We start from the raw sequence: 26,115 nt of genomic DNA, 5'->3' as shown, positions 1-26,115 counted from the left end.
GCGTAGAAAAAAGAAAAAAAAAAAAAAAAAAAAAAAAATACAATACGTTAGAAGAAGTAAGCTCAAAGAAATATGTTCAAAGAAATATGTTCAAAGGAATATGTTCAAAGGAATATGTTAAAAGAAATATGTTAAAAGGAATATGTTAAAAGGAATATGTTAAAAGAAATATGTTCAAAGGATTATGTTCAAAGAAATATGTCCAACGTAATATGTTCAATGTAATATGTCCATTGTGATACGTTCAGTACATTATGTTCAGTGCGTTATGAACAATAATTTATGAACAGTAATTTATGAACAGTAATTTATGAACAGTAATTTATGAACAGTAATTTATGAACAGTAATTTATGAACAATAATTTATGAACAGTGCATAATTTACAAGCTATAATATATATAAATATATACATATATATACATACACATATATACATACATATATATATATATGTACGTATTATTTTTGAATATTCAAAGCCTTTTTATTAGAATGTTTTTTGGCAATTTGTCTTTTCACTGATGTACTGAATTTTTGTTTGTCTGTTTAATAAGAACTTTTTCCTTGTTTTTGTCTTAGCCTCATGCTTTACTTTTTCTTCTAACGAAGAGTAAAAGTACACATACACACACACCCACAAATTTTTTTTTTCCTTGCCCGTTCATTAATTTTTTGTATTTTTCGCGTTTATCGCGTTTTTTGTACTTTTTGTGCCTTTTTTTATTCTTTTTTTTCCTTTTATTATTATTTTTTTTTTGTGTGCAAAAATGGCTACTCTACCTGCTAGCAAGTCAACTAGTAAGGTTGCTATAACAGCTGAAATAGAACAAGAAGCCTTAAAGGAACAACAGTTTCAAGAAATTGTAACGTTACTTTACATTTGTGGCTTTTTCATAATATTGTGCTTAGTTTTTTGAACATATAGTTATGCTCTTTTATTTTATTATTTTATTTTATTATTTTATTTTATTATTATATTTTATTGCTTTATTATTTTGTTATATTATTTTGTTATATTATTTTGTTATATCATTTTGTTATATCATTTTGTTATTTTATTTTGTTATTTTATTTTGTTATTTTATTCTGTTATTTTATTATACTTTTTCCTTTTTTTCTTATTTTTCTTATTTATTTTTTTTTTTCCTCCCCCCCTTTGCCCGTTTTAGGAGAAATTACAAGATTTAGGTATCAACGCAGCAGACATTAATAAATTAAAGGGAAGCGGATACTGCACAATATTATCTTTAATTCAAACAACTAAAAAGGAATTATGTAATGTCAAAGGGATATCTGAAGCTAAAGTAGACAAGATATTAGAAGTGGCATCCAAAATTGAAAACTGTTCAAGTTTTATTACAGCTAATCAACTGGTCCAAAAAAGAAGTAAAGTTTTAAAAATTACAACAGGCAGTACAACTCTCGACCAAACTTTGGGTGGTGGAATTGAAAGCATGTCCATTACAGAACTCTTCGGGGAAAATCGATGTGGGAAAACTCAAATTTGTCATACATTAGCTGTTACGGCGCAGCTACCCAAAAATGTTAGCGGCGGGAACGGAAAGGTGGGCATTCAAATATGTGCAGGAACATATACGCATGGACAAATAGGAACATGTGTTAATGCATATATGTATATATATATATATATATATATATATATATATATGTTAATTATGTGCTGCAGTATATATGTACATATATATGTCAGTTGTGTCCTGAAGTATATATATGTACGGAGTGAAGCTCATTTTACTTGTGCTTATTTCACCTTGTGTGTTACTGAAAAAGGTGTGCTACATTGATACGGAAGGAACATTTAGACCCGAAAAAATATGCAAAATAGCAGAAAGATATGGAGTGAATGGTGAAGATGTGCTAGACAATATACTGTATGCCCGAGCTTTTACACATGAACACTTGTATCATTTACTGGCTATATCAGCAGCAAAAGTAATTTACATATATAACAGTATAACACAAGCGAATAAACGTAAAAATAGTATATTATGCCCGTTCTTATAAAAAACATCGTTATTTAAAAAGAGGAAAATTCTTTGTAAATGAGAAATTTATTTACATTTATATTTATATGCATTCGAAAAAATAAAGAGCACTAAAAGCATGGACATGTGTGCATATATATATATATATATATATTTTTTTTTTTTTTTTATATTTTATACTGGTTTGCTTAACAAAGATGTGCGAAGAACCTTTTGCCTTGCTGGTTGTTGATTCCATCATTTCTCTTTTTCGAGTTGATTTCAGTGGAAGAGGTAATAATGCCACTATTTTTACATAAACATAAATATGCACATGAGCATATATACACGCATATATAAACATATGCACATATATATGTGCATACGTCTACCAACGAAGGAGCCTTAATTTATCGTTCAAGTCTCATTAACACTTGTGTACATTTCTTTTTAATTTTTTTTTTTTTTTTTTTTAAACTAGGTGAACTGTCTGAAAGACAACAGAAGTTAAATAAAACAATGTCCATTTTATCTAAGCTCGGAGAACAATTTAACATAGCCATTGTAATAACAAACCAAGTAATGTCTGATCCAGGTGCCACTATGACATTTATTGCTAATCCAATGAAGCCAGGTTTGCGCGTTTTTATAATTTCATTTTTTTTTTTTTTTTTTTTTTTTTGCAAAAGTGTAATTCGTTTTTTTTTTATTTTTGTACGTTATTTTCTTATGGTTTAAATGAAATAGGGAAATTTGTAACTATTTTTTTTTTTTCTTTTTTTATGACTGTTCATAACTTTTATTCATTTTTCACAAAATGTTCAAATTGTCTCGTCTCTTGGTGAAGGAAAACAAGAAAAGCATGAAAGTGTGCACATACATACGCGCAAGTATATATATGTATATGTAATGTCTATGTGTACATACATGCGTGTATTTTTCTTTTCTTTTTTATTTCTTTCAGTTGGGGGTCATGTCATTGGGCACGCCTCTACGATCAGACTATCACTAAGAAAGGGAAAAGGAGATCAAAGGGTTTGCAAAGTTTACGATGCACCAAACCTTCCAGAAATTGAATGCATTTTTCAACTGTTAAGAAAGAATAAAGAACAAAAAATAAAGAGCAAAAAATAAAGAGCAAAAAATAAAGAACAAAAAATAAAGAACAACAAATAAAGAACAACAAATAAATAAAAAGAAAAAGAATCATAATAAATTACCCACATAATGTACACACAAAAATTAAACAGCTTTACGAGTGTAAACTGGAAAAAAAAAAAAAATAATAATAAAACAAAACATAACAAAGCGAAACACCCTTCAATTTGTTATATTTTATTTTAATTTATTTTATTTTAATTCATTTTAATTTATTTTAATTTAATTTATTTTCTTTTATTATTTATTTATTTTTCTTTTTATGAACTGTTCAGGTCAGACAGCGGTATTATTGACGCAACGGATTAGGCAAAAATGTACATCCTCACGATAATTAAAAAAAAAAAAAAAAAAAAAAAATCCTCATCATATATACTGTTACGATGTCTCCATTAATTTTTCTGAAAAAAAAAAGCCATTACAAGGCATAATATATATATATATATACATATACATATACATATACATATACATATACATATACATATACATATACATATACATATACATATACATATACATATACATATACATATACATATACATATACATATACATATACATATACATATACATTTACATATACATATACATATACGCATAAATACAAACGTGAAAGCATATACCCCCACACACATACAAGCATATAAGCACGCCTACACTTATAGTTACATAAAGATAGTAATTTTTTTTTTTTTTTTTTTTTTTTTTTTAATTGAAACTGATTATTTACTAATTCTTTTCAAAAAGGAGTCATTCTCTAAACGTTCCACATAAAATGGATTGCAAACCGCGTCAGCATAAATTTTGTGCAGTTTTATGAATATCTGAAAAGTAATAGGGTCGTTGAGTGTGCATATGGGTAAGCATATACATATGTACGCATGTATACATATGTATGCTTGTACGTCGGTACACGTTTGTGCACATATACATATATATACACACACACATATACAACTGAGAAGCTATACACGAATGAACTGCGTTACCCGTCTGTAACAATATTACCACGCATGGACAAAATAAAATACAAAAAAAAAAATATTCTCATTAAAAGAAGAAACTAATGAAATAACAAACATGCATGTGAGTTAACAAAAGTGCACACACAAAATGTCTGTATTATGACAGCTTGCAATAACATGTATATTAGTACGGTATAATGTATAGAACAAAAAAAAAAAAAAAAAAAAAAAAAAGGAAATTCATAATAATTCCATTTCACATAAAACAGGACTTACCGATTTAATAATATCATCAGTGTACTTATTTTTATTATCATCTATGGTTAATATAATCTTAAAATTTATGATTTTAATTACATAAGCGTAATTTTTATATGAACTGAACAGAGAAAGGTTAACTCCAACATATCCTAGATATGGGTCATACTTCTTTTCGCTGCCCTTCCTTTCATTTGACTCAACTGTATGGAGGTGCAGCAAAAAAAGGGAAAAAATTAAAACAGAGAAGAATAAAATAAGATAAAGCAGAACAAAATAAAACACAATATAACTGAACAAATGTAGGGATATAAAATACTCATATACACACACACATGTGCACGTATGTCGGTCACTCAGGCAATAAGGAAGTAATTCACCTTTCTACTGCCGTTAAATTTTTTTTTTTTTTTTTTTTTTTTACCTAATTTTTTAATATTGTTCAACGTTGAATAGATAGCAAACCGCGACGTTATTTCATCTCGTTCTTCCGTGGAATAAAAAAATAGTATTTCATCATTTTCTCCTAAGTAGCATATACTTTTTATGGACATTTTTCACGGCATATTACATTCATAAAAGTAGCTTTCTTCTGGGTTATCGCTTTAGTGCCACATATGTAAATATATATATATGTACACACACACACATGCACGTATATATATATATATATACACACACACATGCACGTATATATATATATTTTTTTTTTTCTTTTTTGTGACACAATATAAGAAAGATATTCCCTTTTGTTCTCTTATGCAAGGATTTAGAAATTACAGGGGATAATAAACTTTACTTATGTATATTTCTTTTCAAAAAAAATTATTTCTGCCTTTTTTTTTTTTTTTTTTTCTTCTCTGTCTCTTTATATGCTCTTTTTAAATCTGTTAAAATATTTTGCTCTTCGATTTGTGCTTTGAAGAACTCTTATAATCATCCTGTGCTCCCAATATTTTGTTTAATTCTTGTTATGTGTTAATTTATTTTCTTGTTTCACTGTGGCACTTTTCCTTACAACAGTGGAAGCATAATTTATCTTCATATAAAATTTATATTACACAAGGAGCATCACGCACACATGCACATATACGTACATATATATAAACATACACATATGCGCAATTACATATATATACACATGTATGCATGTATTTCCCTCTTTGCTATTCAAAAAAATGGAAAAAAATAAACAACTCTCAACTTCTGCTTATATATATATATATATATATATACCAAAACGGTGCGGGGAAAATAATTCTATGAACTGAAAAGATTTTTCTACGAAAATGTAATTTGTTAATAATCAAAATTGCAATAATACATACAATTTATTAAGTAGCCTTTTATAATTTATTTATTTACTTTTTTTTTTTTTTTTGAATTACAATATCCACTTGTTGAGGTGGTTACTTTGGAAAATGCTTAAAAAAGATTGTACGTGTATGCAAATTTTATTTTTTAAAAAAATTATGAACGCAGAGAAACGAAACGAAGCATGGTTATACGAAGCAAAACAAACAAATGAAAATATGAAGACCATGAAAAAGGGCTTATTAATTTTTGAAAAATTAAAAAAAAAAAAAAAAAAGCATAAGCGGAATGGAAAGTAGTGTAGAACTGTGAGGATGTACTATATCATTTGCATATACATGTGCGCACAGCTGTGTACAAATGAAGTACATACATGCAGGTATGAGAACATAACATGTACATAGTATACAAATGCCTATTGTTACATACTTATAAATACATATGCATACTGTATATATTTATATATCGCCTATGTCGGATGTACGCTGCATTTACATGTAAATCATATATTTGGAACAAAAAGCAAGTGGAATTAAACCTACAGGAAAAAAAAAAAAAAAAATTAATAAAATGTAGTAAGCGGGTACATATATATTATACACATAAAAATATAGCAGCAAGTGAGGATTCCCTTTTTCAAAGGTAAAATTTTTGTAGTTCCATATTTTAACGTGTTTTAATATTTGTGCTGTTGCCTTATGTTATGTTGTGCTACTTTTCTTTTTTTTTTTTTCCTGTTTAATTTTGTCAAGAAATAGAAGAAAAAAAAAAAAAAAAAAAAAAAGTATAAGATACAAAAGGTACAGAAGAAGAAGCAAAAAAGGCGGAGAAAAAGTATGTGGAAGAAAAAAAAAAAAAAAAAAAATTAAAATAGAATAGAATAGAATAAATTAAAATAAAGCAAATTATATAAATATATAGCAAAATATAGCATAATATAACAAATTAAAGGGGACACATACTAATCGCTTACAGATAAAGAGAGAAATAGATTTATATCCAGGGCGCTTCCATCAGTCCTAGAGAAGTGGAAGAAGGACAAGTATATGCATACATATGTATGTTCGTACGTATTCGTATGTGTAAGCTTATGCGCGTGTGGAAGTGTTATATGTGTCCCGCCCGCTGCGCGAGCGTTTTTGCATTATTTAGTAGTATTATTTAGTAGTATTATTTAGTAGTATTATTTAGTAGTATTATTTAGTAGTATTATTTAGTAGTATTCAGTAGTATTATTTAGTAGTATTATTTAGTAGTATTATAGTAGTATTATTTAGTAGTATTAAGTAGTATTTAGTAGTATTATTTAGTAGTATTATTTAGTAGTATTATACAGTAGTATTATTTAGTAGTATTATTTAGTAGTATTATTTAGTAGTATTATTTAGTAGTATTGTATATGTCCATGCACGTAAATTTTGCGTACAGCCCGAGTAAAAATTGTGGCCAACCGTATGTATGTATATATATATATATATATATGTTTATACATATGTAACTAACTATGCGCAGTAAAGACAGCAAACACTTTTTTGGTTGTTTCTTTATAATTGGTATTACTTTCATATGGGATGTATTAAATAGTAAAAGAATAAACGTATTTTTGAATAGACAGAATAATATTTGTAGTACTGCAAAAAGTGGAAGCTTAAATATATTCAACAAAAGAGATAGAGCGTTCATTGGTAATCCGCTAAAAAATGATGATACTTTTTTACAAGAAAAGAGAAAGCTTTATAAATCCAAACTGAAAGAGAATATCAACGAAAATAGTAGGAATGGCAGGAATGGTAGGAATGGTAGGAATGATAGGAATGGTAGGAATAATAAACTATTATATTTGAATAGAGGGAGGTTGAACTATTCAATGAATAACAGGGGTATGGATCAGTGCTACGTGGAAGAGAGAATAACAGGAAGTACTGTTAACGGGATTAGTTCAAAATGGTCTAGTCATAATAATAGCAGTAACAGTAGTGGGTGTACACATAGCAGAAACAAACAGTTTACTCTTCATATGAGCGATGAAGAGTATACGATAAACTCAGATGACTACACGGAAAAGGCTTGGGAAGCAATTAGTTCTTTAAATAAAATAGGGGAAAAGTATGACTCAGCATATGTAGAAGCAGAAATGTTATTACTAGCTCTACTAAATGATTCTGCGGATGGTTTAGCTCAAAGAATATTAAAGGAAAGTGGTATAGATACAGAATTATTAATACATGATATTGATGAATATTTAAAAAAGCAACCCAAAATGCCAAGTGGTTTTGGGGAACAGAAAATTTTGGGAAGAACACTTCAAACAGTTTTAAGTACAAGTAAAAGATTAAAAAAAGAATTTAATGACGAATATATATCTATTGAGCATCTACTATTAAGTATAATTTCGGAAGATTCAAAATTTACTAGACCATGGTTATTAAAATATAATGTCAATTATGAAAAAGTGAAAAAAGCGGTAGAAAAAATTAGAGGGAAAAAAAAGGTAACATCTAAAACTCCAGAAATGACTTATCAAGCTTTAGAAAAATATAGTAGAGACTTAACAGCATTAGCTAGAGCTGGGAAGTTAGATCCTGTCATAGGTCGAGATAATGAAATTAGAAGAGCAATTCAAATATTGTCAAGAAGAACAAAAAATAATCCTATATTGTTAGGTGATCCAGGTGTTGGTAAAACTGCTATAGTTGAAGGTCTAGCTATAAAAATAGTTCAAGGAGATGTACCTGATTCTTTGAAAGGAAGAAAATTAGTTTCTCTAGATATGTCATCGCTTATAGCTGGTGCAAAATATAGAGGAGATTTTGAAGAACGATTAAAATCCATTTTAAAAGAAGTGCAAGATGCTGAAGGACAAGTTGTTATGTTTATTGATGAAATACATACTGTTGTAGGAGCTGGAGCAGTTGCAGAAGGTGCTCTAGATGCAGGGAATATTTTAAAGCCAATGTTAGCTAGAGGAGAGTTAAGATGTATTGGTGCTACTACTGTTAGTGAATATAGACAATTTATAGAAAAAGACAAAGCACTCGAAAGAAGATTTCAACAAATACTTGTAGAACAACCAAATGTAGATGAAACTATTAGTATATTAAGAGGATTAAAAGAAAGATATGAAGTTCATCATGGAGTACGGATACTAGATTCTGCACTTATACAAGCTGCTGTATTATCTGATCGTTATATAAGCTATAGGTTCTTACCTGACAAAGCAATTGATCTTATAGATGAGGCAGCCTCCAATTTGAAAATACAACTATCAAGCAAACCGATACAACTGGATAATATTGAAAAGCAGTTAATACAATTAGAGATGGAAAAAATTTCAATATTAGGGGATAAGCAGAGGAACATGTTCAACTACTCCGACACGACCACCATCAGGGGGACCACCGCGGGAAGCAGCGTTAGTAGCGATGCTAGTAGTGGTTCGAGTGATGATGGGGGCAGCCCATTTGACTATTCTCAAAGCCCAAATTTCTTAAAAAAGCGAATCAACGAAAAGGAAATTAATAGGTTGAAGATGATAGACAGAATCATGAGTGAACTAAGAAAGGAGCAAAAGAAAATTTTAGATTCTTGGAGTAGTGAAAAAAGTTACGTAGATAACATACGAGCAATAAAAGAAAGAATAGATGTAGTAAAAATAGAAATAGAAAAGGCAGAACGATATTTTGATTTAAATAGAGCAGCAGAATTAAGATTTGAAACATTACCTGACTTAGAAAAACAATTGAAAAAAGCAGAAGAGAATTATCTAAACGATATACCAGAAAAAAATAGAATACTTAAGGACGAAGTGACAAGTGAAGATATTATGAACATTGTTAGTATATCTACTGGTATACGATTAAATAAATTATTAAAATCTGAGAAGGAAAAAATTATAAATCTAGAACAAGAATTACATAAACAAATTATTGGACAAGATGATGCTGTTAGGATTGTAGCAAAAGCAGTTCAAAGATCTAGAGTTGGTATGAATAATCCTAAAAAACCAATTGCATCTTTAATGTTTTTAGGTCCAACAGGTGTAGGAAAGACAGAGCTATCAAAAGTTTTAGCCGATGTTTTATTTGATACACCAGAAGCGGTAATACATTTTGACATGTCCGAATATATGGAAAAACATTCTATTAGTAAATTAATAGGAGCAGCTCCAGGTTATGTAGGATATGAACAAGGTGGGCTCTTAACAGATGCTGTTCGAAAGAAACCATATTCAATTATTCTTTTTGATGAAATTGAAAAAGCACATCCAGATGTTTATAATTTATTACTTCGTGTTATAGATGAAGGCAAATTATCAGACACTAAGGGCAATGTAGCAAATTTTAGAAATACCATTATTATTTTTACATCGAACTTAGGTAGTCAAAGTATTTTAGAATTGGCTAATGATCCAAATAAAAAGGAAAAAATTAAAGAACAGGTTATGAAGTCAGTCAGAGAAACATTCAGACCAGAATTCTACAATCGAATTGATGATCATGTTATATTTGACAGTTTATCAAAAAAAGAATTAAAAGAAATTGCAAATATAGAAATTAAAAAAGTAGCTAATAGGTTATTTGATAAAAATTTTAAAATTACTATTGATGATGCAGTCTTTTCTTATATAGTTGACAAAGCATATGACCCCTCCTTCGGTGCAAGACCGTTAAAAAGAGTTATCCAATCAGAAATTGAAACTGAAATTGCCATCAGAATTCTTAATGAAACTTTCGTTGAGAACGATATTATTCATGTGTCTCTAAAGGATCAAAAATTGCACTTCACAAAGGGTTAGAGAGGTGTGTAAACTATCAAAGAGTGTATATAACGCTGAAGGATGTACACGTTTAGTACACACACATATGTACGCATGTGTGAAAGTGCACATTGACAAACCCCTTGGTATTGCAAGAGCAAACGAAATTTATTATAAAACACAGTCTTATATGGATGACCATCTTACCTACACCGTTGTAGCAGTTACAAAAAATTAAAAATTACCTCAACAAATTCAGAATTTAGATTTTTTCCATTCATATCTAGGCTGTGCAAGGGGACCTCCATCACTCGTTTTTTGAGCTAACTTTTTGGGCCTATTTTTTTTAAGAGCAATATACGAAAAATGGGAAAAAAAAAAAAAAAAAAAAATCAATTCGTTTAGCAGGGCCAGTATTGTCACTATATTTAATGCGTCCATTGATATTATTATATTCTTTTTGACCTGTATTGTCATTATGTTCATTACGGACAGCTGAATGTCCTAGTATTCAGTACAGTCTACAATGCCAATACTGTATGAACTGTCTAAGGCTGATCGTACCCCCCTTCCCAATAGTAGTCCTCTCTTATAGGGGCATTAAAGCAAGCTATGAAAAGGGAACTCCCCAAATGTTAACTTTTTTATAGGCGATAGTACAAACAAAATGCGAATACAAGTGTATACATATATACGTACGAACACCTATATATATGTATGCGTACATAATGTATATACTTCTATATATGTATGTGCATATATACATTTGGATACATGATACCATCCAATTTTAATGTTCCTTGATAGAGACATATCAAATAGTCAGTAGAATGGGAAAAAATTCAGAACGGCTTTAAATTATTATTAGCTAGCCAAATGCCAATTTTATGATTTCCAACAAGTGATACTTTTTTTACTTTCCATTTTACCTTTTTATTTTTTTTTTTTTTTTTTACTCTCATTTTTTGTATTATAAAATAGGATTGTTCTGTTTATCCACACATCATTGTTAGTTTTTGAATTTTCTTTTGAATTTTTTTAATAATTTTATTAAATTTTTAATAACGATTAACGAGCTGTATGACGTATTTTAAGCATTTTCTTAATTATATTAAAAACAGTTAAAGAACTGTATTACTCATTTTAAATTATGTCTTAATTTTATAAAGACAGTTAAAGAGCTGCTTGACTTATTTGTGTTGCAGTTGTTGCTCAAAAAAAAAAAAAAAAAAAAAAAAAAAAAAAGAAAAGACTTTTTTTTTTTTAATTTTAACCGACTCAGTGAAATAAATTACATTAAAATTTTGCTATTTGTCAGACCCACTGAACTTGTCTATTTTTGTTCTTTCTCATTTTTCTCAAGTTGTAAAAAAAGTATTTCCATATTTATACACATTTTCGCACGTCACACCGTTAGTATGCTTGTGCTTGTGCTTATGCTTATGCTTATGTATTAACATCGTCGCGCGTATAATGTTGTAGTCGTATGATGTAAAGAAGTGAAAAATGCAAAGGCATTTAAGTGCGCATAATGAGTTAAATGGATTTTTATTTCCCTTTTTTTTTTCCCACATGTAATTCCCTTTTCCTCCCTTTTTTTTCCTCTATTAAAATGAAAAGCTAGCCTTTTTTATCCCAATTATTGTTGAAATGCAAAAAATGGAGTTTTAAAGACGCAAACAAAAAGAGTTCACATAAAAGCGCACAAAAATATTAAATTTGGTCATCTAAAAAAAAAGAAAAAAATGTAAACGTGCAATATAACACACTGACACATTAACGTCTTAACGCATTTTTTTTTAAGGTTTTTAAAATGCGTTATATACATATATGTGAATGGAGGAAAAAATAGCGCAGGATCAGATTGCAGAAGAAAAAAATGGTCATTGCACATGTGCACTTCGTACATGTGCAGTACGCATATATAGGTATATACATGTATATGTGTACACTTTTTATACGCGTATATATGTATGTACATATGCACAATGTGTGTCTATTTAAAAAAAAAAAAAAAAAAAAAAAAAGGCAAAACATAGCAACGAAAAAGTAACTATTATAAATATGTCTAGCAAAACAAATTTACCCTTTCTCTAATTTGAGGTATGTAACCCAAACTGAGCAGGCGCAAGGTGACAGCTAAGTGAAGAAGCAACTGGATCTGTAACAGCAGTTGTAACAACGCAAGATAAGATAAGACAAAAAAAAGTAGTAGCTATATGGTAGCTATGTGGTAACTATATGAATTATATACCCGAGGAAAATTCAAAATTCCTCACTTAAATGAACAAGAAAAAAAATACAATACAGTACAGTACGATATAGTACGGTATAATATATTATAATATAACATAATATAATGTATTTATATATACATACAATCAGGTCTAATTGCAAAAATTCAAAAAAAAAAAAAGAGAAAAAAAAAAAAAAAAATACTGATCTGATAAATCAAGCGAGACAACAACGTTACTCTCTGTGAGTTTATTAAAAAATGTACTCAAATTAATTTTACATCAATATGTATTCAAAATATACGTTTAATTCTTAAAAGAAAATGCTTTTCCTTTTTTTTTCTACATTTCTATTCGCCCCATTATACTCCTTATTTCTTTTTTTTTCTAAGTTTTTTTTTTTTTTTTTTGGGCTGCAATTTTAACCTTGACTTATTTCCACCTTGTGCATGTACGAGAATTGCTTACACTCCATTTTTATCTCCAAAATTCCTAAGTGAAAAAAAAAAGAACATCGCTTTATGATATACAGAATGGTTAGATAAGCAGCAAAGAAGTAGCAACGAATAAACAAAGCAGAAGAACGAGCGAACGAACGAACGAACGAACAAGCGAACGAGCTAACGAGTGAACGAACGAGCTTGGCAGAAGCCTTAGCGGCCCTTAATGCTCAAGCTAAATGCCTCCACTTATGCCGTACGTCAAAAAGGTTAAAATACACAAACTATAGTACTTCATCTCATGTGTACGCATTGTGGGCTAACATATACATATATGTACACACATGTATTCTCCTATGTAATGCGTTTAACGTGCGTACCGTTTTTGTACACGGCCTTAGCTGTATCATCCAGTATGTTGTGGGGCAATTTGAAAATTCTTTTAAAATATCCCACTTCTCTTTCTTTTGCATGCAGAATTAAATTGTCACCATAAGTTTCAAATAATTCTGTTTGAGATCTCGGTCCTGCAATCGTTAACATTCCTTCTCCTATTTCTACATCTATATCTTCAATTTTAAATCCTGGTATGTCTAAAACTAAGATCGCTTGACAGGTTTCAGAGTCATACATTATATCAACTTTTGGTCTAAACGTTATTTGCTTTTTCATATTCTTATCAGGTTCTATTTCCAAAACGGTGTTAGGGTTAACTAACGTATTCTTCTTTTTAGGAATAGACTGTATTTCCTTCTACATACATATCATGGGGAAAGAAAAAAAAAAAAAATATAGAATGTAACGTCGTATTGTAGTTATATTGTAGTTATATTGTAGTTATATTGTAGTGAGAGCAGATAAACAAAATGGAAGTTTTTTTTGGACCAAGGGTGATACAATAAATGAAAAAAGTTCTCTTAGGCAATATAAGTAACAAAAAAGAAAAAAAAAATTCAAAAAATTAAAAAACAAATAGCAGCGTTATATTTAACTTTATTTAATGTATATGCTACAGTTAATTTCTCATCCGAGCACACTTAATATGCTGAGAGTGCTCTTACGTATAGATATACATGCATGCATATGCATATATATGCACATATATATACACATATATATAAATGTACATGTGTACATGTTTAATTCCTTACAATATCCACTCTATGGTCGGGGACTACCTTTATCTCACCCTTGTCACCGCAACCAGCACATAAACAACTCATTGTTACAAAAAACAAAAAAAAAAAATAAAAAAATAAATTCAAAAAATAGCACAAATAAATAGAGGTGCAAATAAGAGAGTTATATATTAGGTAGATTACTTCTCCTCTCTTTTTCTTTTTTTTTTTTTGTTTTTGATTTTTTAGGACAGAAAATGATGAAGTTTTTTGTGGCTATAGCTACAAAATAAAAAATAAAAAACAAACAAACAAACAAACAAACAAACAAAGAACAAGACTTTTAAACAAAAATTGAAAAACAAATACCCGTATAGAAGTACATATATACGTATTTTTATGTGCCTATATATATGTATATGTTTATATATGTATATGTTTATATATGTATATGTTTATATATGTATAAGTTTATATATATATGTAAGTATATATATATTTTGAAAATGTTTAAAGGGTAAAAAGGGACTTCAAAAAAAATAGCCAGATAAAACCAATTTTCCTTTTGTTAAGTTTGTTTAGTAAAAAAAAGAAACAAAAAAAAAAAAATGTAGATTAACAAAAAAACAAGAAGACAAAACAACAAAAGCAAAATTATTTTGGGCGGAAACGTATACAAAATGTCTCAATGAACAAACACATAAAAATGTCTTAAGGTCTTTTCTTTTTTCATGCTTAATGAAGAGTTAAAAAGGAAAATATATAATAGAAAATATAAAATAAAACTTAAAAAAAGAAAAAACAAAAAAAAAAAAAAAAAATGAACAAAATATAATGTAGAAACAAAAGCATATTCGAGTTTTATTAACATAATTCAAAATTATGATGGTGCAAGGTTTTTTTTTTTTTTTTTTTTTTTTTTTTTTTTTTTTTTTTTTTTTTTGCCCTTCATTATTTATCATTTTGTTTGTCCGTTTGTTTGTTCACTTTTCATCAATTTATTTATCCTCTTATCCATTTGTCCATTTATGTAAAAATTCTATGAAGGTATGAAAAACATGAAGAAACAAAAATTATATGAGGTGTCACAATGTAGGAATACAGTACTTGATAAACAACAACTCCTCTGCGTCTGCAGAACGCTCACACATCCCTCATGTACATGTGAATACATATATATATATATATATATGTGTATATATATATTGTGTATATATATATTGTGTATATACGTTCATATAAATAGCGGGTAACAATTTAAAGAACGTTGAACAACTGGAAAACCCTCCCCCTTTTAGGCAGAAATGGTGTGCCAGAAAGTACAACACGTAGTAGAAATATTATCAAAACCTGGTTGCTTAGTAGCAAATATAATATATGCACATATGTAGACAATATTTTACAAGTGTACGTGGTATCTATTTGTATATTTCTATTAGTCTTATTATATTCTTCATGGAATAGTGACACAATGTGCACACATTAAAATTAACGTGAAAATGTACTTTTGTTTTGTTCAACCGCAAGAAATGTAAAAAATTTCCTGAACATGCAAGAATATTTTTATTTTTATTTTTATTTTTTTTTTTTTAATAGCTAAGAAATGCATCATAGGAAGAGGTTTGACAGCTTACAAAATCATATTTTGATATTTTTATTTTATTTTTTTATAAATATCACATATTTTTACACATTTTAGCTAACTCATTTGGCTTCTGAACAAAAAAAAAAAAAAAAAAAAAAAATATAGTGAACAAAGAATTATATGTCTACACTGACCCATAACTACTATAACTTAACATTTTTACGTTTTAGAATTAATTTATTTTGTTAACGTGCAACTCCTAACTGATTAATTGTTGATGATAAGATCTGGTTCTTTTTTATTTTCTTTTTTCACAGTTTGTTTTTTTTTTAAAAAGTAGAACGTCGCTCCTTTTTGACTTGTTGCCTTTTCGGCGTTGTTCTGTTGTTCTGTTGTTGTTCTGTCGTGTAGGGGTTATAAAACAAACCCTATTCATCACTCACACGTGTAGGTTTATTTTGCTATTACTTTGGCTATACGTCCTTTATTTTTGTTAATTCTGTTATGTATAATTTATTATTTTTATTTTTATTTTATTTTTATTTTATTTTTATTTTATTTTATTTTTATTTTTATTTTATTTTTATTTTATTTTTATTTTATTTTATTTTTTTTTATTTTATTTTTATTTTATTTTTATTTATTTTATTTTATTTTTATTTTATTTTTATTTTATTTTATTTTTATTTTATTTTTATTTTATTTTTTGGCTTTTCTTTGGCTTACTTAATGTAGACATTTTTTCGTGTATTGTGCTTACGAAATTCATGCCAGTTGCTTACAAACGTCATGTTTAAGTTAAAGAATAAATGAGTGAAAAGCATGATACCATAACATATGCTTGTTACGAAAAAAAAAAAAAAAAGAAGATATGTATACATATGGAGGGTAATGAACATATATTACATACGGGGAAGAAGTAAATAAAAAGGAAAATGAGAACATCCACAATGGGAACATCCATAATGTGAACACATATTTGCTTATGGAGATAAAAAAAACTAAATTGGGATAAAAGCGAGTAACATGCTTATATAGACTAAAAAATATATATATATATATTTAAATATATGTATACATATATGTACGCCGTGTTTTGTTTCTTCCCGTACTTTATTTTTATTGTCACCCAAATGGAAAATTGTGCTAACAACTTTAAACATGCTTTTCTAAATAGTGCATCCATACGTAGAAATGGATGGATATATACTTTTTGTATATCCTTTCTTCTTCTGTTCTGCCTTATTTTATTTTGTGAACGTAAACCACTGTGTTACTTTTTACCTAACCACTGAAGAAAAAAAAAATATAAAAATAGTAAGTAAAACGTGTAAATAAACAAACTAATGTATATATATATATATATATATATATACGTGGTCAAATTGGTATAAACGCTTATATATCTCTTTTGCACGAATGTCAAACAAAAAATGAATAGCCTTATTTATGAATTATCATGGACATTAAATAAAATGTCTTTTCCCTTAATATGCAATATGAAGATGAGGGGGCAGTAAGGAAAAAAAAAAAAAAAAAAAAAATGTATACTACGCTTTTGCATCATATTTTTGTGTAACAACATTTTCTGCAATTATGTTCTTTTTTTTTTTTTTCGCATAATTTTATATTATGTTAATTTGAATTATAATTATAATTTCGTATATGTATATGCATTCGTATTTGCATTTGCATTGTGCATACCCCAAGAAAGTCCTCAAAATCTATGGAGCCGTCGTTGTTCAGGTCCATTGCATTAAACAACTTCAGTGAATCTGTTTCAGTTACGCATGTAAATTCCTTATCCTTTAGCATCTGCATTAGTTTTGTTAGGGGTATTACCTTTTTGTTATTTTCCTTTTCAGTAACTAGGTGCAAAAATGAGAAAAAAGAAAAAACAATTTAAGATGTATACGTAAGCGTGTGTATATTACGTATATATGTATGCACGTATGTACATATGTACGTATGTGCATTATGCGCATGCACACATAGTATTTCCACGAGTAGTACTATATTTTCACATGAATAGCTAGTTTTATCCCATTTTGCTTATTTTTTCCTTATTTTTCTCATTTTTTTCATTTTTGCCATTTTTTTCATTTTTGCCATTTTTCTCATTTTTGCCATTTTTCTCATTTTTCTTGATTTTTTTTTTTTTTTTTTTTTGTGTGTGAGTGCTTTAGGATACACCACACTGCTGCTGTGTCTTACTGGCATACTTTTGAAACTCCAACTCAATATCAATTTTGCTAAAACCTTGAAAAAAATTTTTAAAATATTGTGTATCTATGTCAATAACTGCCTGTATGTATTCACCAAAATCGATGAGATTATTTTTGTCCATGTCATAATTTTGAAAGAGTGTATATTTTTCTAAACTCCAATCACTCTTTTGTAAGTCTGCATGTGATATAAAATTATCCTTATCCTTGTCCATCTTATTAAATGAATCCCTCCATATCATTAAATCCTTGTCATTATATTCATCTAATATGGCAAATTGTTCCCTCCATTCATTTATCTTGGAATCATGAATTTTCTTTTTAGTGTATTCTGCCCAATATCTAGTTATGTATCTCTTGCTTTCACAAAAAATTGCACCATTCAGCGAGCCACCATACTTACTACTACCACTACTTCTACAGCTGCTACTACTTGAGCTTAATAACATACGGTTACTCAAGATGTTGCCATTCCAAAGATTGTTTCGTACACTACTGATTGATCCTTTCCCCCTTAAAGACTGTAAACAAACTTGATGTATACCTCTTTGCATACTTTTACATAGATAATGTTAAAAATGATAATAACATACAAAAAAAAAAAAAGAAGATGATGAAGAGGATGAAGATAACAAAGAATGGCTAAAAGGAATAAAATGACCAAAAAAAAAAAAAAAAAAAAAAAAAAAAAAAAAAATAAATAAAACAAAATAAAAACCCCTCCAAAAAAAAAATAATAAAAAAAAACAAAACACAAAAACTATATATGTAAATTTCAGAAAAAAAAGAAATTTGTTTATATTTTTTAAAGTAAAATGAGAGAAAGAAATTTTACATATTTTTGCAGCCTCTTAATTTGTTTATTTAATACGCATGATTGTTCTACTTGGACTTTATTCCTCCTTTTAATTAAAATTTTCCCTTTAACCTTCTATTATTCGTTTATCCTTGTGTCGTTATTATATTTCGTTTCGTTTCTTTGCTTTTTTTTTTTTTTTTTTTGTGTTTATTTGATTTTACATTGCTTTATTTTGCTTTCATTTATTTTGTCTGTTTTTTTTTTTTTTATTATTATTATTTTTTTTTTTGTTTTTCCTCACTAAGGTGTACAAAATGCAGGAACGCTTTAGTTATACCGAAATACACTTTTTATGTAAAGGTTTGAAAATGGGGAGTAAAAATAAACAGTACAATAGAAAAGAAAAAACCAAAAAAATAAATTAAACAAAAAAATAAAATAAACAAAAAAATAAAATAAACAAAAAAATAAAATAAACAAAAAATAGAAAATAAACAAAAAAAAAATTATTTCATTCAGAATATTTATTATATCCTCTCAAAATAATTTTTTTTTTTTTTTTTTTTTTTACTCCTTTAGAATAATGGAAAATGTGAAATTAAAGAAAGAGAAAGCAAGTGTTATCTGATGCTTGATTCAGCTAATGGTAATAGAAGAAAATAAAATTTAGAGCAAGTATAACATCTCTATTGCTTTTTTTTTTTTTTTTTTTTTTAAATGGTTCAAGCTTTAAGGCTTTTAACTAATTGTTGAGGCACCCTTAAGAACAAGCTAGAAAAATAGGGAAAGCAAAAGGGCAAGTAGAAAACCAAACGTGAGTATATGTATGCGTATATGTGTATACATTATGACCCATTACATGCAAGTGATTCTTCCCTGAGGCTTCGGATCAAACTTCATCAATTATCCGATAGTACTAAGAAATACACAATGAAAGAATTTGGGTTTACTGCCTTTTCGTATACGTTGGCCCGATTAAAGACAAAAAAGTGTGCATATATATACGTGTACATGTGTACATATACACATATATAAATATATTAATACAAATATATATATAAAGTTTTAAAGTCATGTGTTGTTAACATACCATCCCTTCAAGGAATTTTACGAAAGCATATTTTCTCTTTAGTATGTGCTTCCATTCATCATTCCACATATCAGACAGTATATCCTAATATCATACCCGTGGTGTTCATATTATTGCATTATGTAAAAGCTGTTTTAAAAACGTTAAATTATTTAATGTTTGTTTTTATTAAAGTGCAAGAAAAAAAGGAAGAGGAAGTTTTTTTTTTTTTTTTTTTTTTTTTTCTCTATATTTATCTACTTTTTTGCACACATCTTTTGCAAATGTTCAGGAGAAAAATACGCAAAAAAAAATTTCCCCCTTTTTTTTTTTTTTTTTTTACCTGAACATATGATATTTTGATAGAAAGTAAATTATATTGAAATATGAATAAATTTGAGTCCTTTTTTTTTTGTTTGTTTTATTAACACCCATATGTATATATCTTTATCTACACAAGCCCCTATGTAAGGCTTTCCATTTTATAATTGATTCCAACCCCAGCGGTATAAAGCGAATGGCAAAAATGCAGCAAAAAGGAGTGGAAAATAATAGCGCGAGCACATGATCAAGTGAACAAATTATCATATTAACACATGAACATATGAACATATGAACATACGAATATATGAACATACGAACAAATGAACATGCGAACTAGCCAAAATACTAAAACAACCTAAGAAGAGAACAAAAATTATGTACTGTTCATAATTTTTGCATATTTGCATATTTTTTTTTTTTTTTTTTTTTTAACATTCAAAAAGGTGTATAAGGCTTAAAAAAAAAAAAAAAAAAATTAAAGCATTGTACCACAAAAATTATAGTAGAAAAAAAAAAAAAAGATACACATACATGGGTTGGTTGAGCATGTGTATCGTTGCGCTTTTTTTGTTTCTACAACTAAATATTTCTCGAACAGTTGAAAATTCCAAGCCAACTAACAAAGATAATACGTACACTTTATATTTTAAGAATGTCTCTAAAAGATAAAAACGAAAATGAATAGAAAAAAGCACACGCAACGCGAACGTGTCATTATAGAGCATATACATATAAGCCCATATATATATATATATATATATATATATATATATATATATATATATATATATTTATATATATATATATGTATGTATGTATGTATGTATGTATAATAGGTAACACAGTGCATTAAAACATTTCACTATTTTATGTATTTCTCCTTTTAAACATGACAGAAACAGAGATATGTAGTTCGTAGACCTGAGGGCTCTCCATTTAGAAATTTTCTCTTATATGTTGAAGAAATATACAGATCTACTGTCATATACCCCATTAAATATGTTTATGTTAATAATGAATATTTTTAAAAAAATGTGTTTTTCACTCCACGCAGAGTTGCACCTACCGTGATATGTACATGTGTACATGCATACATACGTATATACATACATACATGCGTACATACATGCGTACATATATTCGTACATATATATGTATAAGCGCACATGCCAGTGCCCATGCACACACGCACACGCATACACGTATGCATGTCTTACTAGCTTAACACGAGAGACGATAAACAATTCTTCAGAGTTTTACAAATTTTTTCCCTCATTAAAGGATGTGCCTTTGAAACATTTCGAGAAATTAATATCATTTAAAAAAAGTGAAATAAAGAATAAAAGTTTAAAAGAATTTTGCCAAGAGAAAAAACAATTACACGAAAATGAGGACGATCATCGAACGTGTTACTGTTGTTATTGCAGTCAATATCCTACATTCCCTTTATATTCTCATTTAAAATACAAAAGAGCGAAATTCCTTTGCGACAAAAAAGGTATACACGCAAAATTTTTGCTTTAAGTGCATTTATGTTTTAAGTGTTTAAATTTTTATTTTACTTACGGGGTTTTATTCATAGCTCATCCGTATTATAGCAGTTAAAATTGTTATTTCGTTTTGTTTGTTCTGTCTTGTTCTGTTACGTTTGTTTTGTCTTATTCTGTTACGTTTGTTTTGTCTTATTCTGTTACGTTTGTTTTGTCTTATTCTGTTATGTTTATTTTTTTTCTTTTTCCTTTATCCCTTCTCCTTTTGTCTTTTTTAATAGACCAAGAAAAGGGCATCCTCTTGACACTGTCCTGCTTGAAAAAAAAAGAAAAAATATATCATGAGTTTTACATTCAGCAGAATTCAAGCTTTTTTATGTTAAATGTTACCTTGCAGCAGTTCGGTATAGTTTGTCTTCTTTGCAACACTGCAGAGGATACCTATTATTAGTTATATTGTTCTATCGCCTATACCTTTTTTAGCCTCACTTTTATTTTATCTTTTTTTATTTTTTTTATTTATTTTTTTTTTTTTCCCCCTCCCCCTCCTTTTTTCCCTCAGATTTTAATGATGAACTCTTTATAAATATGAACGTAAAAACAGCCGAAAGAAAAATAAGCGAAAAATGGACGAAAAAAAAAAAGAAAAAAAAAGAAAAGTAATAAATTAATAAAAGTGAAAAATGAAAGCATACTTTATTTAAAAAGTTTTTTTCTTTTCTTTTCTTTTTTTTTTTTTTTCTCCTCTTCTCCTTTTGCTCTTTCCCTGCGTATCCTTCATAAAGGACAAATCGGCGCTAGAGAGAAAGACGTACCTCTTAGACCCCTCGAATTATGAAATAGATGATGGTATGATATGATAAAAAAAATAAAATAAAAAAATAAAAAAAGAAGACTGATAGACAAATTTTCTGGAAAAACATTTCGTTAACACATAACATTATTTTCTTTTTAGAAATATTTAATGTAAAAATAAAGTTTCATGCTGAAAAGACTTACAAAGTAAATAAGCTGCATTTGAAAGATGTGCGTCAATGAGAAAATTAGAAAGGCATAATTAGTAGTGTTGAGAGGCTACAAGTACCGTTGCTGTTAAGCCATAAGTATAGTGCAGTCTGATATAATACATCATGCACTTCTCCACATTAGGGCGATTCCATTGAAGGGAATTATCTTTTTATAGATGCAGACATATTTAAAGAAAGAGTAATACATAAAAATAATTTTTCAATAAATGCACTGAAAAATTATCATGTCGCACTAGTGTTTCACTTACAACATCCATATATTTGCCTTATTGTCATATTAACATATATACATATTTATATATATACATACATACCTATGTCTGTGTGCATCCTCACTTCAGATAATGTTGAAGGAATCCTTTACAGGTGTTAATTCATTAGCTTTTCTAAAAAATTTGCACACCCTTTTTCAAACACACGTGCCAAGATTGTGCAACTGCCTTTTTATCATTATTTCCGTGCGTGCTTTTGCTTCGTGTTTTGCTCCGTTCATTGCTTCGATCTTTGCTTTTGTCTTTCTAATATATCGCTTCACATGCTTTCTTTTCCTGCCTGTACCAACTTGAGATGGTAACATTTTGAAGGGTTCTCTGGTTGTTCATCCTGACTACGTTAATGAAAAAGGAGGGGAGTGCAATACATTAACTTCTTACCCAAGTGTCTGGAATAAGCAAAAAGGACTTTGTTCACATGAAAGAAATTACTGTTTTAAGAAACAACTGGACCATTTTGTCAACTTAGAAAAACAGCTGGATCATAAGAAATTATTACTTTATAATTATTCCTTTTTTATGATAAAGAAGTCCCATTTGAGCAGTTATAAAGACGCACATAACGTGTACACAGATCTGTTTGCAGCTGGTCTAGAGGCCGAAGGGCCAAATGAGAGCAGAAAAGAAGGGAAGATGGAAGATGGTATCAGTGAAGATGCAGGCGTACATGTAGACGCAGATGTAGGCGCAGATGTAGATGCAGATGTAGGCGCAGATGTAGACGCAGATGTAGGCGCAGATGTAGATGCAGATGTAGGCGCAGATGTAGACGCAGATGTAGGCGCAGATGTAGACGCAGATGTAGACGAAGATGTAGATGCAGATGTAGGCGCAGATGTAGACGCAGATGTAGATGCAGATGTAGACGCGGACTTAGATGGCCAGCTTAGAGGAGAGGAATCCCCATTAAATGGTGGGAAAAACATCATGGAGCACGTAGAAAACAACTACTATGTCGTTTTAGAAAAAAAAGAGCATAACTTCATCGAAATAATATCTGACAATAATGAAGAGTTAAATATATATTATGATGAACAAAAAAAAGGTGAGTCCGTATCATTCGTGCACAGTTTAAGTAACTGTTATGATTTTAATAATGAATTATACAAACACTGTACTATATATATAAGCATATGGAATGAAGAGAACGTAGACAAAGAATTAAATATTTCCATAAACTGTAATAAGAGAATTGTTCATGATATGTCTACTTTAAGAAGAAAAATGTTTTTGTGCAAAACGTGTGAATCCACGATAACGATAAAATTTGAACCCATTGTTGACCTTCTCGTGACACCTTGTAGTGTTGTAATTACGCGGGAGGTAAAGAAGCGGGAAGGGGAAGAAGCAGAAGGAGAAGCAAAGAATTGGGAAGAGAAAGATACAGAGGTTTTAGGGGTACAGGAACAAACCCAAGCGCAGGTGAGGGAGAAAAAAAGAGGATACATACGTGAAAAGATAAGCTACAAAGGAGCACAACAGGGCAAACATGACAAGCAGGATGCGCATGGAAAACACAATCCACACGACTCGCACGAGGGGTACAGTGAAGAGCATTTTCTTTTCAGTGTAGTGGAAGAGACGGTGGAAGAAGGGACAAGCACAAATGTTATCTTCAACATGGTCCTAACCTATAACGTTCCCGAAAATGTTCTTGAAAACCACATAAAACAACTGTATCTCCTGGATGATGTAGAGGACAACCTGTACATATATAGAAGGAAGATATTCTCCTATATAACAAGAGCGGAAAATATTATAAAAATGATTTTATTTGTTTTTGTTGTGTTGGCTTTTTTTATATTTGTTATTCCTAGTATGCCTATATGTAGGAACGTTATAATAAAGATGAGTTTATTTCACAAATTGAAGACTACTAGAATGTTAATTATGTGGAAACTTGAGGATATGTATAGAGTTATGATACGAATACCTGGTAAGTTCATCAAAATTTTTAAAAAAATAATACGCAAGGTGAAGAAGGTAATCACTTATATAGTTTTAACTTTTCGAAAAGACCAACAGCTTATCGATCAGACATACAGAGAAAAGCAAGAAAGAAAAAGAAAAAATGACGAAAAAAAAAAAATTAAGCAAATGAAATATGAAAAAAGGAAAAAGGAAAAAGAGGACATAAGAAAAAGAAGGTACAAACGATTATTAGAAAACGAGGAAATTTTTAAAAAAGAGATGGCCAAAGAGGACAGAAAAAACAGAAGAAAGAAAAGGCACCAAGAGAGGGGGAAAACACATACACATAGGAAGCTAACAGAGAAGCATATATCAAAAAAGAGGGAGAAAGATGAGTTAATGAGGAAAAATCTGTCAGTAAATTTTGATGACAGCTACTCCGATTTAGAAAAGAACCGTAGTTCATCCGCGCAAAACTCGTCAACACAATATGTGCAGAACAAAAAAAAAAAAAAAAAAGTAAGAGGTATATAAATGAGCATAATGCACACAAGGAAGTAATATTAATAAAAAATGAAAAAAAAAAAAAAAAAAAAAAAAAACAATACAACATATATAGCAGCACAAAAGGAAAAGAAAATATTAACGTAAATAGTAAAGTACATAGCAACGTATATAGTAACGTACATAGTAATGTAAAACAAGAGTTTAGCACTTCATCATATAATAGTGATCAGTCATACAGAAGGGAAAAATATCGCCATTCTTACGAGAGTGAACACTCTGATCAACTTAAAAAAATAAAAAATAAAATTCAAAAAAAGAGAAGTCTTTCATTCGGGGAAGATAAATACCATAATAAGATTTCAACTCCTACAAGCGATAACAACAATTTTCATTATAAAAAGAGCAAACATTAAGATGATACATGGTTGTAGCGAAGAAGGTGCTGTGATGAGTGGTGTGTATGTGTGCATCTGCCTCCAGAGGGAAAACACTCCAAGTAGAGCAGCTTCTAACGGAACAGCATCATATATCATCCCCTGAACGGGTCAGGCAGAAATGCAGGCAAAGGGTTTCACTGATATGTGGGGAACTTTACCAGAGGTGCAAACATACCCACAAGCGCGCAATATATACATATACTTATACACGCAATATACACATATACGTATGCAC

The 26,115-nt window shown here is 29.0% G+C and overlaps 6 protein-coding genes across 6 annotated transcripts; 3 read left to right on the top strand and 3 right to left on the bottom strand.

Moving 5' to 3' along the window:
- Positions 1–769: 769 nt before the first annotated feature.
- PmUG01_05031700 (meiotic recombination protein DMC1, putative) lies at positions 770–3,454 on the top strand (the record flags this gene model as incomplete). The annotated part of the gene is made up of 7 exons (XM_029003526.1): positions 770–865; positions 1,172–1,567; positions 1,794–1,955; positions 2,206–2,281; positions 2,469–2,621; positions 2,952–3,078; positions 3,421–3,454. The coding sequence occupies 7 exons, from the start codon at positions 770–772 to the stop codon at positions 3,452–3,454; spliced, it is 1,044 nt and encodes a 347-aa protein (XP_028860463.1).
- Positions 3,455–3,523: 69 nt separating this feature from the next.
- TRAPPC2L (trafficking protein particle complex subunit 2-like protein, putative) lies at positions 3,524–4,925 on the bottom strand (the record flags this gene model as incomplete). The annotated part of the gene is made up of 4 exons (XM_029003525.1): positions 3,524–3,546; positions 3,879–3,972; positions 4,390–4,574; positions 4,796–4,925. The coding sequence occupies 4 exons, from the start codon at positions 4,923–4,925 to the stop codon at positions 3,524–3,526; spliced, it is 432 nt and encodes a 143-aa protein (XP_028860462.1).
- Positions 4,926–7,189: 2,264 nt separating this feature from the next.
- ClpB1 (chaperone protein ClpB1, putative) lies at positions 7,190–10,480 on the top strand (the record flags this gene model as incomplete). Its single annotated transcript, XM_029003524.1, has 1 exon — positions 7,190–10,480. One exon carries the CDS (start codon positions 7,190–7,192, stop codon positions 10,478–10,480), a length of 3,291 nt encoding a protein of 1,096 aa, XP_028860461.1.
- Positions 10,481–13,096: 2,616 nt separating this feature from the next.
- On the bottom strand, positions 13,097–14,338 carry PmUG01_05031400 (small heat shock protein HSP20, putative; the record flags this gene model as incomplete). The annotated part of the gene is made up of 3 exons (XM_029003523.1): positions 13,097–13,167; positions 13,496–13,868; positions 14,267–14,338. The coding sequence occupies 3 exons, from the start codon at positions 14,336–14,338 to the stop codon at positions 13,097–13,099; spliced, it is 516 nt and encodes a 171-aa protein (XP_028860460.1).
- A 2,727-nt stretch (positions 14,339–17,065) lies between these two features.
- PmUG01_05031300 (conserved Plasmodium protein, unknown function) lies at positions 17,066–18,597 on the bottom strand (the record flags this gene model as incomplete). The annotated part of the gene is made up of 3 exons (XM_029003521.1): positions 17,066–17,086; positions 17,523–17,686; positions 18,033–18,597. 3 exons carry the CDS (start codon positions 18,595–18,597, stop codon positions 17,066–17,068), a joined length of 750 nt encoding a protein of 249 aa, XP_028860459.1.
- Positions 18,598–20,766: 2,169 nt separating this feature from the next.
- On the top strand, positions 20,767–25,470 carry PmUG01_05031200 (conserved Plasmodium protein, unknown function; the record flags this gene model as incomplete). The annotated part of the gene is made up of 10 exons (XM_029003520.1): positions 20,767–20,889; positions 21,132–21,242; positions 21,409–21,733; positions 22,007–22,129; positions 22,288–22,319; positions 22,511–22,574; positions 22,681–22,727; positions 22,875–22,931; positions 23,095–23,119; positions 23,321–25,470. The coding sequence occupies 10 exons, from the start codon at positions 20,767–20,769 to the stop codon at positions 25,468–25,470; spliced, it is 3,057 nt and encodes a 1,018-aa protein (XP_028860458.1).
- Between the last annotated feature and the right edge of the window lie 645 nt (positions 25,471–26,115).

This window comes from Plasmodium malariae (assembly GCF_900090045.1).
Source record: "Plasmodium malariae genome assembly, chromosome: 5".
In the NCBI taxonomy this organism is placed as follows: Eukaryota; Apicomplexa; class Aconoidasida; order Haemosporida; family Plasmodiidae; genus Plasmodium; species Plasmodium malariae.
This window is presented reverse-complemented; position numbering and strand designations above follow the sequence as displayed.